Genomic DNA, 14,045 nt, shown 5'->3' with positions numbered 1-14,045 from the left:
TGGCCAAGCAAGCCTCGGCCCATTCTCCTCCTCCCCTCTCATCTCACTCTCACCTTTTACTTCCTCCCACACGAACAGAGCGCACACATACAAATGCAGACATACACTCTCACAAAGATATTTTTATCTCCCAGCAGGTATTATTTTCTCTCCAGCTTTTCTGTTTGAAAGTCCATTTCCACTCTGCTCCCCAAAGACCACAGCCCAAGGCTGTAAACCAGAGATGAGCTGGAGCTGAATTGCACACAGCAGTCTGGGAGCTGCCAGCAGTGGCTTTTAATTAAAAAAAAAAAAAAATTCAAACTGGCAGATAAGCACAGATACATGTTTTTTGGTTTCTGACATGATTCTCTGGCCATAACTAGCTGGGAGAAAGTGACTCAGCCTAACTTCTTGACTATGATATCAAATTCCTTTTTGTGTGGGAACTGGCAAGGGGTCAGTTTGTTTTTTATTCCTATGACATTTCTGATCGTAATCATCTCACCTGTTAGGCAAAAACTTTTCCTCTTCAGACACGTCTGATTGTGTGTTCTTACTTCTAGGGATGGTGGTATTAGTTGCTGTCAAGGCTTTTCAGTTATTTCGCTTTTTCCTCATGATGTTCTGCCCTGAAAGGAGTTGTTTCTTCCCTACCCTTAATAACAGTTACCAGTTAGCACTTACTTTTGTGTCAGGCACTGTGTGTCTTTTAGATCCTTAAAATACGCACTATAAAATAGGTGAAGCTCAGAGAGATTAAGTAACTTACTCAAGAAAATATCCCATGAAAAACAGATACCCCATATTTATTGTCATTTGTCACTATGGTACCAGTCACCTTGCTGATTTGTAATCGCAGAGTTGCTACCCAGGAAAAGTTGTCAATAGTTTCTGTTCTTCCCTGGGCAGACCTCCGTGATAGGCCTTACGTTTGCCTGGAATTGGGGATATGTAAGTTGCTTAAACTGCAGGCTATCTTATATCCAGTAACTTCTGTGGTTTCCAGCTCTTTCCTGGTCTAATATTAGCACAGCCTATTCAGTGTATACCATGATTCCAGTTATTAACCCAAGCTAATAGGTTTAACATGAAACAGCCTTAAACGATGCTGTTGAAGAGCTAAGCTCTTTGATGGCAAAGTGAGGAACAAAATGACCATTCTTTTCTATCTAATCTCTGTGATTGGTGATATACTGTGAATTTTTAAAAATATCTGTTATTGGCCAGTCTTGGTGGCTCACACCTGTAATCCCGTCACTTTGGGAGGCCAAGGCAGGAAGATCACTTGAGCCCACGAGTTAGAGACCAGTGTGGGCAACATAGCGAGACCCCGTCTCTACAAAAAATTAAAAAGTTATCTTGGCATGATGGCACAAACCTATAGTCCCAACCACTCAGGAGGCTAAGGCAGGAGGATCGCTTGAGCCCAGGAGTTCAAGGTTGCAGTGAGCTATGGTTGCACCACTGCACTCCAGACTGGGCAACAGAGCAAGACTCTGTCTCTAAAAAAACAAAAAAAAACCCTACCACTATAAATTTCATTGAACATATTAAGTAAAAATGAACAACTATTAGGCTTTCATTAAAGTTGTATAAACAGTAGGACCTTGGAAAAAGAAAGGCAGGCAGAAAGAAAGTGAACTGAGCAAAGGCACTGGTTTGATGTAATACATAATTTCTAATAAGCGTGGTGCCAAGAATGTTATGTTAAAGAAAGGTAGAGAAGGAAATTTTTGAAAAAATAGCCTATACCATTTCCAGAATATCAAATTGGGGCATTTCTAATTGTAAGCTTTAAAATGCAAGGAAAACATACTGACATACTGTGTTTGGTAAAATATAATTTATAACAATATATTTTATATATTATTTCATGACTTATATGTTTATATTTAATATGTTCTTATATGTTTTATATAATCTTTTCATTATGTGCACATCTTAAAAGGTAGATTTTAAATATGAGAACATTTGCTACAGTTCCAAAGAGATACTCCTAAAAACCAATCTTCAGGGTGAGTGAAATGGTGCCCGCCCTGAATGAGATGACCCCTCAAGGTGGTATTTATTGCATAAATGTCATCAATCAATCAGCAATCAGCACATTGTTAGGAGTCCTTGGAGTATAGCACTTAGTGAAGTTATCAAAAAGTCCAAAAAAATAGGCCGGGCACGGTGGCTCATGCCTGTAATCCTAGCCCTCTGGGAGGCCGAGATGGGTGGATCGCTCGAGGTCAGGAATTCAAGACCAGCCTGAGCAAGAGTGAGACCCCGTCTCTACCAAAAATAGAAAGAAATGATTTGGACAGCTAAAAATCTATATAGAAAAAATTAGCCGGGCATGGTGGCGCATGCCTGTAGTCCCAGCTACTCGGGAGGCTGAGGCAGTAGGATCGCTTAAGCCCAGGAGTTTGAGGTTGCTGTGAGCTAGGCTGATGCCACGGCACTCACTCTAGCCGGGCAACAAAGTGAGACTCTGTCTCAAAAAAAAAAAAAAAGTCCAAAGAAATTAAAGTTAGAGTCCTACCTTTCAGGATCTGAGAATTTAATTGAGAAAATAAGACATGTTTGCCAATTCCCTTACCATGAGAAGCAATATGGGTGGGCTCCTCTTTTTACCACTGTCTCTCTCTCCCACTGAACTCTTCACAAGTACTCATTCATGAAACAAGTGTTTATTGAGTATCTATCCTTGTGCAGCCCAGAGGAGCTCAGAGGTGAAATTAGGGGTAGATCCTGCTCACTCAGTTTAGCCGTCGACCTGAGACCTACAAAATTAACTGTATCGCCCAGGGAAAAGTGAATAGAGCCATGAAAAGAGACCAGATAAAATACCCTAAGAAGACTCAGAGAAGAGATAAATGATTTTTACCTGAAGAAAACAGAAGTAGTGTTATCTTTGTTAGAGCTTCAAGTAAGTAGGATTTGGATGTCAAAAGATGGAGGACAATATCTTTCCAGATAGAAGCCGCTGTGCTTAAGTGGAAAGGTGTGGGATGCATAGTGGAGTGGGTACAACAAGCTTTGCTAGAACAAGGAATATATGAAGAGGGTGCACGAGGGAGAGTTTGCGAAGGGATATTTTGGGCTGTCTGTGACCAAATATAACATTTACCTTTAGAGTTTATGTTTGATAGGTACTAGGAAGCCATTTGGAGTTTTCCAGAAGTAAAATGACATGTTCTGAGCTATGTTGCAGGAGCGTTTTTTAAATCTGGTGACTATGTGAGGTCCGACTGTCCCGTCTATAACCCAAAGTCGTTATATTCGAAACTTTTTTTCAAGTCTATGTAAAGGTTGTGTCAATGGATTAAAGTAACGACTACAGTTGCTGTTCTGGTTGTTCTTGCGTAGATCTGCCCACCTGTATTAGATTCTTAAACACTTTTGTCATGTCCAAGTCTAGACACTGTTCTCTTTTTCCTTGTGTCAGTTTTGAACCTTGTTCATAAAAATTTCTCTGGATATTCAGTTCTTCATGTGAAGACTTAAAAAGAGAATTGTCTCTCTATTTTCAGTGCCAGTAATAATTATGTTTTCATAAGCAAACATTTTGATCTTAAAAATAGTCCAAATCATACAACTGGTCATGTTTCCTCTGTGTTGGCAACTAGATTATTTAGAGCCAGATTTGTAACTGTCTTTAAAAATGTATAGAACTATCCAGGAGGCATTTTGTCCAGTAACCTTAAATCTGGCTTTATCTTATCTTTCCAAATTTTATTTTTCTTTTATTCTAGCTTTGTTTCTGGCAGGGTTTAACTTTATGTTATCTTGTTGTACTTTAATACTTATCCTATCTTGAATAAGTTGGCATAGATACATAGATACTCCAGCTACTCCGTATGTCCTGTGAGCCCGAATCTCTAGAAGTAGCATTGACCCTGACAGAATTTTGCTTCTGTCTGTGGTCTGCTGCGGAATTTAAATTTCTGACCACCCACACTGTCTCACTCGGACTCTACACTTTTTCTGTTTCATCAAATTTTAGATTGAACCTAGCTTTCATCTTCTAAATTCGTTTTATTGGTAGGTCTCCTGATTGTGTCGTCAAATCAAGAGGTTCCAGCAGGCAGAGCACACTGCCGCGCTAGCCTGTGTAGACCACTGGAAAGAGCATGAATCTCCATGTGGTGTCTTGTACATTATGAGTCCTGAGTAAATACTTGCAAAATGAAAGAGTGAATCTAGGGAAAGCCACAGCAGCACGTTTTTGAAACCTTAATGGAAGGTTTTCCCATAGGTTATGTTTTGATTTCAGAATAAAAATATTAAATTCAGTCAAAATGTGATGATAATGGATCTTAAAATCATTTAACTTTTAATAAAAATCTTTGTGTCCATAATGCTTTATTTTACCATTTACACAGTTTTCACCTGTTGTTGACTTAGCATATCCCTAGAACATAGAATCTAGATAAATGTGGGATGAATGGCTAAGTGCATGAATGAACGAATGGATGAGTGGATTTCACTGAATCCATAGCCTTGTGCTAAGACCTAGATGGGGCAATGCTATTTCTTACATTACACAGGAGAAAACTGAGGCTCACTCTCATCATGCCTGACAGAGTCAAGACTTAAAATTGGTATTCTGACTTCTAATATCCTGCTCTTGCCTCTACATTATATAATATCTAATATATAATTTCTTCTACATAATATATGTAAAGTGTAATCCTATTCATTCATGGTACCAACCTTAAAAACATGGGATCATCTGACCCCATCGCTCTACTTCTTTTTAGGTATAGTCTTGTTACTTTTTCCTTTGAATTATTTCTGTCTTTTCTCTCTTTGTTTCCATTCCATTGATACTAACATAGTCTAGGGCCACATAACTGCAATTTGCTCTGTTAAGCTATAAGTGGCTTCTTACAGTATCCCTTAAAGACATCCATAGAGATTCTTTCTAATCATATGCACAGATGCTCAGAAGACAATGCTAATTAATTATATGATACCTGAATAATAAATCTTTCATGAATTTTAAACTGTTAGTTTCTTTTTTTCTAACACAATTACTACTATATGTGCTACTTTAACCCTGCCATTTCTTCAAAAGCTTATTTCAATCTAACTGAGATTTAGACATTCATAATTTTTCATGAACACTGACACATTGAACCAAGGAGGATTTCTGCAGTTTCTAGTATGGGGAACTTTAAGAATAGAGGTTTTCTATTAAAGAATAGTCTTTTTCTGTTAAAGAATAGAGAGCCTCTATTCTTGAAGTTTTCTATATCAGAAGCTGCAAGTAAGTAGCAATATTTTTATATGTTTAGGTATTATCTAATTTCAAGAGTGAGAAATTATTACTTGTTAAATTATATGATATGGATTATTAGAGACCATTAGAAACATGCCATAATTACTGATGTTATATACTATGGGAGGAGTTATTTTTATCATTGTACCCTGTAAAGAGGTTTGATAATATACCTTCAAACAATTATATACTCTGTATTCATTTCATGCAACCAGAATTACCGTGTTATTTGGCTTAACAATCACTACTACATTCACACTGTAAATGAAAGATAGTCCCTGTGTTTCCTATTCTCCTTTAATACATGCATTTATATTAATAGCATGATTTAATACATCACTTTAAAATTATATTGCATTTTGAACTGCATTTAGTCAAAAATTGACATCTTATGTGTGTGGAACCATAAAAAGTTTAGCATTAAATTAAGGAGTCATCTATCTGTTTGGTAAAATGTAGCCTTCGTAAATTCTAGCATGTCCAAAGTGAGGTAATGAGATTGAAAAATAGGTCTCAGATGTTACATTAATTTGTAAATTTTAACTTATGACTTATTAGCTTTAGGGAATTTTTCAGTAGTTACAACACAGAATCATGGTGATATTTTGAAGTTGCTGGATTCTTTATGACTCTGATTTAAAACAAAATATTTGTACCACTGACATAGGGGCATGCGTCTCTCTGGTCACCTATGACTTACTCCAAAATGTAGTTATACTGCATACTGTGAAATTGGAAAATCTGTTCTGTGTGTGTTCTAATGGATGTAACGGTCATTAAGTATATGAGTCTTCTGACGTTGTAATCAGATGTGATTCAGTCTGTTAAGTATCCGTGAAACAACATCTGCTTCACAGAGTGACCTTCTGCTAAAGAATACTTAGCATCTATTAGTAGATCATAGTGCAGATCTGCCTTATTTGAAATGCACTAAACTAGAGTAGTCTACTGCTGTTTAGCAACTAGCTTGTAATAATTTATTGCAGTTAAATAAAGCTTAAAAAAACTCCATTAAATAATTATAGGGATTATATGCATTTCGAAAACCTTTGTGTTCTACTGAAATTACCCATTTAATTTCAGGGTTGGTTTGTTAAAAAAAGCTGAAATCTAAAGGCACATTAGGGGAGCTGTCAGATGCTGTTTTCTGTAGGTGTTAATAAAACCAGATGAAAAAAAAAATCTGAAACAAATTAAAACCAAAAGCAATTTTGCCATCTGTTGTATATTAATTAGAACTTTGTGTATCAAGGGTAAACTTGCTCTTAGAGAATGTCACTGAACACCCGCTTAATAGAATAATATGCAAATTTATTAGAGTATAGATTTATATGCAGGTTTTAATTCTAATTCCTCTGCAGTGGATTCCCAAGAAATTGGTAGTATACACAGATATGTATATACACATACATGTATATAATGAGTTTTCTCTTTTTTCTTTCAGAGCAACCTGCAAACAATCAAGGCCAGTCCACCCTGCAGCCTTTGCCACCTTCCCACAAGCAGCACTCTGCACAGCATCATCCATCCATCACTTCTCTCAACAGAAACTCCCTGACCAATAGAAGGAACCAGAGTCCGGCCCCGCCGGCTGCTTTGCCCGCCGAGCTGCAAACCACACCCGAGTCCGTCCAGCTGCAGGACAGCTGGGTCCTTGGCAGTAATGTACCACTGGAAAGCAGGTAACTCCTAAATGGGAGGCTTTCAACCATTTGGTTATTAGGACCACAGGATGCACCTGCACAGGGAATGCATATTCTATTATAGTCAACAAACCGTGTTTTTTAAAACATCTAAAATTTTATTTATTTTTTTTTTTTTTGAGACAGAGTCTCACTTTGTTGCCCGGGCTAGAGTGAGTGCCGTGGCATCAGCCTAGCTCACAGCAACCTCAGACTCCCGGGCTTAAGCAATCCTACTGCCTCAGCCTCCCGAGTAGCTGGGACTACAGGCATGTGCCACCATGCCCGGCTAATTTTTTTGTATATATATTTTTAGTTGGCCAGATAATTTCTTTCTATTTTTGGTAGAGACGGGGTCTCACTCTTGCTCAGGCTGGTGTCGAACTCCTGACCTCGAGCGATCCACCCGCCTCGGCCTCCCAGAGCTAGGATTACAGGCGTGAGCCACCGCGCCCGGCCTACATCTAAAATTTTAAAATAAACCAGTTCAACCCTTTTCTCACTAAAATAAGTTTACTACACTTATATACTCTGTTTTGTCTTCTCTCAGACCAGTTCCAGGTTGATGGTCATTTTTAGTTGCTGGGTTAGTGAGCTTGCCCACTCTTTTCACACATTTTGTTCCCTACAGGAGATGAGAAAAAATTTCTTCAGTGAAACTTTTCCTTACTACTTTTTTTTTTTCTTATCTACAAATTATCAGCCATGTGCAGAAAAGGATGGAGTTATAAAATGTGATTCTCAGCCCCATTCAATGAACATGTCTAGTATCTGCTTGGTTCTAGACTTCTGTGCCTTCTGAGACTATATTTTGTCCATTATGTCATAAAAGCATAGTGGAGTCCCAAGTGTAATACTTAAGGACTAGTCAGATGACCTTTGTTCAGGATATTTTAGTTTCTTACAATATGAGGGAGATGGGACCTACTCTCTAAAACTCCTTCCAGCATTGTTTCCTAAGATGCTCCATTCCTTCTTAGTTCTGTTAGGAAATTCTTCCTTACAATGAACTGAAATCTCTATCCCTGAAACGTCCATCCTCTGGGTGTAACCTGGAACTATGCAGAACAATTTTGCCCCCATATCTATACTATGGCCCACGGGCTTCTCTCGGTTTTTCAGAGGCTTCCCCAGCTTCGTGGTCCTTCTCTGGATATACACTGGTGTTTCAGTGAGGTTCTTAAGTTATGTCTAGCAAAGCCTCGCTCACAGGTGGTCATCTGCTCATTTAAAAAAAGTATAGATCAGTCAAAGCTATTTTGAGCTAATCCATTTCATTTTTAAGTATCTTCTGGTACATACAATTTCACCTTCTTTCTTTAGACAGAACCTCAACCCTCAGCGTCTCCTTTAAATTATGATCTGCACACATGCTGAGCGGTGTCTTACTGTATTGGTCTTCTATTGGCAGCTTTGCAGCAAGATTCCCCTATCATTTCTGTTTTTCTGTATTTCTTCCCTGCCCTAAGCGTCCATTAGACTCAGAGAAAAAGAATCCTCAGCATATAAAAGCCAGAAAATAGAGGACTCTGGATCCCTTGAGAGAATGTCTCCCCACATGCCCTGCCCCGGAGAGCCTCTGGCTAACTTCAGCATTGAAATGAACTGCTGGATGAAGACACTGTCTCACAATGCACAAATCGCTATTTCTTGCCATTGGATATATGATCTAAACCAATTCTGCCCCGAGGATGAGCTGGCAGGAGGTCCTCACAGTTCGTCATCAACAATAAAAATCTTTCTGTCTTTTCTTTTACTCTTGACCTAAGAACAAGGTTCCAAAGAACTCTTATCTTGTTATCTGTAGTGTCAGCCAAGAGTAGTTGAATTTTATTGTTTATTTTATGTTATTGAGCATTCTTCTGGGAGAAATTAGAAAGAGAAAGAACAGGAAAAGTAGGCAAACAGCGGATTTCTCTTCACTTAAGACTGAGTCATGTATACAGTTTTATTTTTTTCTGACTTTATTAACACAGAGCTAAATTTACCCAGCATCATTAATTAGCACACACTGAACAAGTAATCAACACTGATTCACTATTGTCATTTGGAAAAATTTTATTAGGAAAAAAGTAATTTTCCAGTTGAGTCATCAAATTGAATATGGATAATTACATTGTAGTTGACAAGGATTGTTTTGACAAATATTTATGAAATATGTCACATTAAATCAGCAGAAATGTGCTTGATTTTAGTGATGTTATGTAGCACAAAAGCCTTGAAAACTCACTAGAGCTAGCATTCCTTGAAGCTGTATCTCATAGTGAAGAAATTTGGAATAATTTTGAAAAAGATAAGCTGTGTCCTTGTTGTTCCTCATATTGCACTAACAAATTTTGATTGATGGGAGGTTAAGGAAAGAAAGTACTTGGTTAGAAGAAAATCCACTGTCGCCATCTGTGAAATGATAGCTGGTTTCTCTGTATTCAGACCATATGAGAAATCACTCCCAGTGTGAGGAGTTACTGAGATTTTGTTCCATTTCGAAGCAATACCATTAATGAACCATCAATGAGATTACATTATATAGTTTCATAAATTGACCTAGGAAGAAAATCAGGGGATATGATCTCACTGATAAATATAAAGAATAATGAATATAAACATCGTGTATCATGCTAACACATCTTAATATGTAGTACAGATTTATTATTTTCTTGTTATCCAGTGTTCACATATTATAGTGTTGCTAATCAAAAGAAATGGTATATCAATTTGCAGGTACTCAGTGAATCAACCTAAGCAGCGATGTGAAAATCTCACACTGTACTGACACAGTACTGCTGTGGTTTCTTTAATTGTCTCACTTGGTTGGAACTCTTGAGGTGAAGAACCAGTCTTATTTATCATTGATTTTTCCTTTTTTAGTTAAGGTTCCCTATTGAGTATGATTCTCAGGCTCAGTTTCAGCTATATTAACAACTTTATCCAGACTTGTGTCTGCCTTCAACTATTTTTTAAATCTAGTATATAGTTTCACCTTTGGCAATTATTTCAATTTATATATACTCATTTTACTAATTCTTATTTTTCTGAAACTATCATATAAGCTTATAAGCTATAAAGTATAAGATTAAGTTATGTATAAATAAGAATCTAGATTTTTTTTTCTGTCTCCTCCCTTTTCTCTTTCCAGCACACACTGATAACAGTTGGTTACAAAATGGCCTGTAATAATCGGTGAAAATCTCCATAATTTGTAGACTTTATGTGAATTGGTAGAAAAGGTATAAAAGATTTTGTACCCTGTCTGTATGTTTCAGTATAGCTTTCATTTTGATTTATTAGAAAACATTTTTTTACCAGTTTCTTGCTTCCATAAAAATATTTATTTCCTTTCTCTAATGAATTTAACATTTGCTCCTGCTACAGACAATCAATATTGTTGTGGACTGTACATTTCTACTTAGTAAATAGAGCAGTTCTGTTCTATAATCTCCTGTGACTTTCAGATCTAGATTCACATCAAGAGCCAAATAAGCATTTGTAGTTTATAAGCATATCCTTATTATCTCATCATTTTCTATTACTTACAATCAGTGCCTATATATAATACCAAATACTTGCTTACAATTTTCCTGAAAATTCCTTTTATTTGAGCTCACTATTTCTTGTACTTTGGATCATTCAGTTTTAGAGCATTTGATAGCCTATAGCTTGTCCTTTGTTTATTTTGTATTTCAGCTGCTTCAGTGTGTAATAATAGCTGCTACAAGAATACAGAGCAGCTGAAGAAAAGCTTAGAATTGACCCAGTATAGCAGCAGCACTTAAAAGTGTAGTATGGGAACTCTCACTGAGAAGCCCTGACCTTCAGCAATTGTAAAGTCAATTGCCTGCAAGTTCCTCATTTATATATGCGAATTAAGTAGCTTAGTAGTTACCTATTAGATGTTAACAAAATGGTTCATTTGTAGCCATTTAATAAAAGATTTATTAAAGTCTTGTTTTATTATGAAGTCTACTTTGGCTTTGATAGTTCATTAGTTATGTTCCCATAGCTTTGTACCTAGCAGTTCAGTAATGCTTTGCTAATTATTAATGTATGAAATTGCATATTAAATTGCCTCTTTATTAGTGCATTTTTTATTTAAATATTGAGACATCGTGGGCTGCTGTAATGTGAGATCAATTGTTACGCCTTTAAAAAAATAGAATACCTAAACAGAAGTATTGTTTACTAAACTAAGATATTACCCTTTTTTCCTTCTTTTATCTTCACTTTAAAATGGTTCTAGGGAAAGGCAAGACAATCATACAAATACCAGGTCTCAATCAGCCTTGACTTTAATAAAGTGTAGGCATTATGTACACTTAATAAGTGTATACAATGTAGTCCTATGGCACCAGGGGAAAACTTTCCCAGTTGGAAAATTGTACAGACACACACACACACACACACACACACACACACACACTCTTACTGATAACCAACTGCCATTAGCAAGGTAGTAAGATCCCCCATAATTAAAGATAGAGCTTAAAGTAAAATATGCCTGGGAAGGTAGCCCATTGACTTAAATTGACTGACTGAAGCCATATCCTTTTGTTAAAGATAGCTTGGGGAGACCCAGGGGTACCTGTGGGGAAGGAGAATATCACAGAATATGGAAAACAGGTGCAAACATGAAAAAGCTAAGGTTACTGAGCACAAATTTCAATATTTCACTTGGCCTAAGCTAAGAAATTCTTAATCTTTTAAGTTTCACCATTGCCATTTAAAAAAAAAAAAAGTAAACACGGCTACAATTACATATTAATGAATAGTAGAAATCAGTTGTATTCTTGGTCTCTTGAAATATGGCACCTTTAATAATTTACAATATTTCTTAAAAGGCCTGTAAAGGGATATGGTGCATTTGTAAGAATAATAGGAAGAAACAGGAAGTGGGAGATGTGATATACAAGAATTTGCTCGGTAGTGTTTACATTTAAGGTGTATTAAGTTCCAGTTGTGTTATATTCAATTGTGGCTTAAAAACCTTTGTCTCAGCAAGAGGAGGATAAATGAGGAAACCACTGTAGGCCTAATTCAGTACCTAAGCTCTACAGTGACCATATAATTCATCATCAAAACCAGGACACTTTGAGAGTGAGGGGAGGCAGTATGAACAATGACACTGAACTACAGCATAAGCCGATGCTGTAGAGGAACATGTGATTATTACACTAAGTTTTATTCCCAAGAATAAAGTTGATTTTTCAGCCCAGTTGTCTTATACCTAAGGTATAAGAATAAGAATAAGAAATCAAAGGAGAGAAGCAGCCTTTGGTTGAACACAGGTGTGACTCCAGACTGGTAGCCACTATTTAACCTTTTGTTGAGCCCCTTCACAGAAAAAGCTTCTGTTGGCCTTCAAAATATGTAACTCCTAACTTAATATGTAAAATATTTGTCTTTATTTTCTTCTCACATTATCAAAAGAATTAAGAGGGAACATATATTGAAGACAGCATATTGAATGAAATTTTATTCAAATCTGATTTTTTAAATGTAAAAATATTAGATTTAAACATAATGTATATTCATAAAAATTTAAAACAATTGTAAAATTTGGTCCTGAATTTACTTGAAGAATGAAATCCACATGTCTTCAGCAGCATTATAATCTGGGTTTCCAAAACCATTCTCTTACGCAGAAGTAGAGGCCTTATTCTAGGGAAGTTTGAGACAAAGATTCGAAGATGATTACTAAGAAAACAAAAATAGGATTTTTTAAATGTAAGGATTATTGTTAACCAATTATAATGCTATAGCCTCAACTTGGTTGTTTAGTAGGCATCATACCAATAATTAAAATGAGAAAGTAGGCTGTAGACAGATAGTAGCTTTAAGATGAAAGTCATTCTCAGGAGTCAATACTGATATATATTCTAATTAAAATATAGTAGATACAGTAGGGCTACAAAACACAGTTTGGCATCATGAGAAGAGCATATGCTTTGGAATCAGATAGATCTGGTTTTTAATTCTAGACCTAACCATTTTAACTATCTATGTAATCCTCTACAAATTATTTAAATCTGAGGTCAGTTTCCTATGCAATAATATTATCTACTCAAAGTAGTGTTGTGAATATTAAATGAAATAACGTGTCACCTAGCACATTATAGGTGCTCCATAAATATTTTTAAAATATCAGCCAAATAATAATAACAACAATTGTGTAGGGTAAGGGCGTCTAATTGGTTAACAATTGAACAAATACCTTTTATCATCAGGGTAGCTCTCTCTTCTCTCCAAACAATAAGAAAAGCACTTGTCTTACCTGGGATATTTATGTCTAATTTATCTTTATGTGTTAGGTAGGCAATGCATAAAATAAAACCATGATTAATTTTACCAGAATAAAATCTCTTGCTAATTCTCACAATTCCTGTCACTTAACAAAAAGTAGGTGAATTTTTGTAGGTAGGAACCGCAAGTCTGTTAATTTTGTTCTTGAGAAGAAAAAAAAATCCTCCAATAATAATGAAAGGCAACTATTCAAATCCTTGAAACATTTAATTAACTAAAGTAATAAATGTTTGGAAGGAATCAATAAAAGCCTTGATAGATGCATTGTCTTCACATCAGTCACAAGTGAGACCCCAGCTTTATTTAAGGTATTGAAAGCTTTGGAGTCTTTTGTGCACTATGAAGGTGCTGTACAATAGAGTGGGAGTGTTATTTTGTTTAATTGGAGTGAACCAGTTTCTTTTTAATAGCAATTAAGACACCAAGAAAGTATGCACTAATTATTTGCTATAAGCTGTAAATGATATTTGAAAGCATAATTTCAATAAGTTGCAAATACTATATACTTTGGTAATTTTAGGTTTTAGGTAGCCAGTAATCTGTATAAAATATTCATGTCTGATAACCTTAATTTTTGTGGTACCTAGGGAAATAAATTCTTAATTCTAACACATTTCTAGTCACTGCTCTCTGAACATGATCACAGTAAAAGGTCCTTGATGCCTTTACTCCTGACATAGTCAAAAATTATGATTTAACCATGATCTTCTTCTGAATATGACCCATCATTTTGAAGCACCTCTCTTCCTCTTCCTCAGCAACTGTTTTTAGACTTCTTTAAAAATCCTTTTACCCTTCACTAATACTGTCTGTGA

At 36.1% G+C, this 14,045-nt stretch overlaps 1 protein-coding gene across 1 annotated transcript in view; it reads left to right on the top strand.

The window, feature by feature from the left end:
* TENM3 (teneurin transmembrane protein 3) overlaps window positions 1–14,045 on the top strand; it is a 437,141-nt gene that overhangs the window by 242,394 nt on the left and 180,702 nt on the right. Inside the window, exon 3 of the mRNA XM_045552462.1 lies at window positions 6,696–6,933. Within this exon, the coding sequence (XP_045408418.1) occupies window positions 6,696–6,933 (238 nt within the window). The remainder of the gene's footprint in view (window positions 1–6,695; window positions 6,934–14,045) is intronic.

The sequence above is a fragment of the Lemur catta genome, chromosome 5, assembly GCF_020740605.2.
Source record: "Lemur catta isolate mLemCat1 chromosome 5, mLemCat1.pri, whole genome shotgun sequence".
NCBI classification, from domain to species: domain Eukaryota; kingdom Metazoa; phylum Chordata; class Mammalia; order Primates; family Lemuridae; genus Lemur; species Lemur catta.
This window is presented reverse-complemented; position numbering and strand designations above follow the sequence as displayed.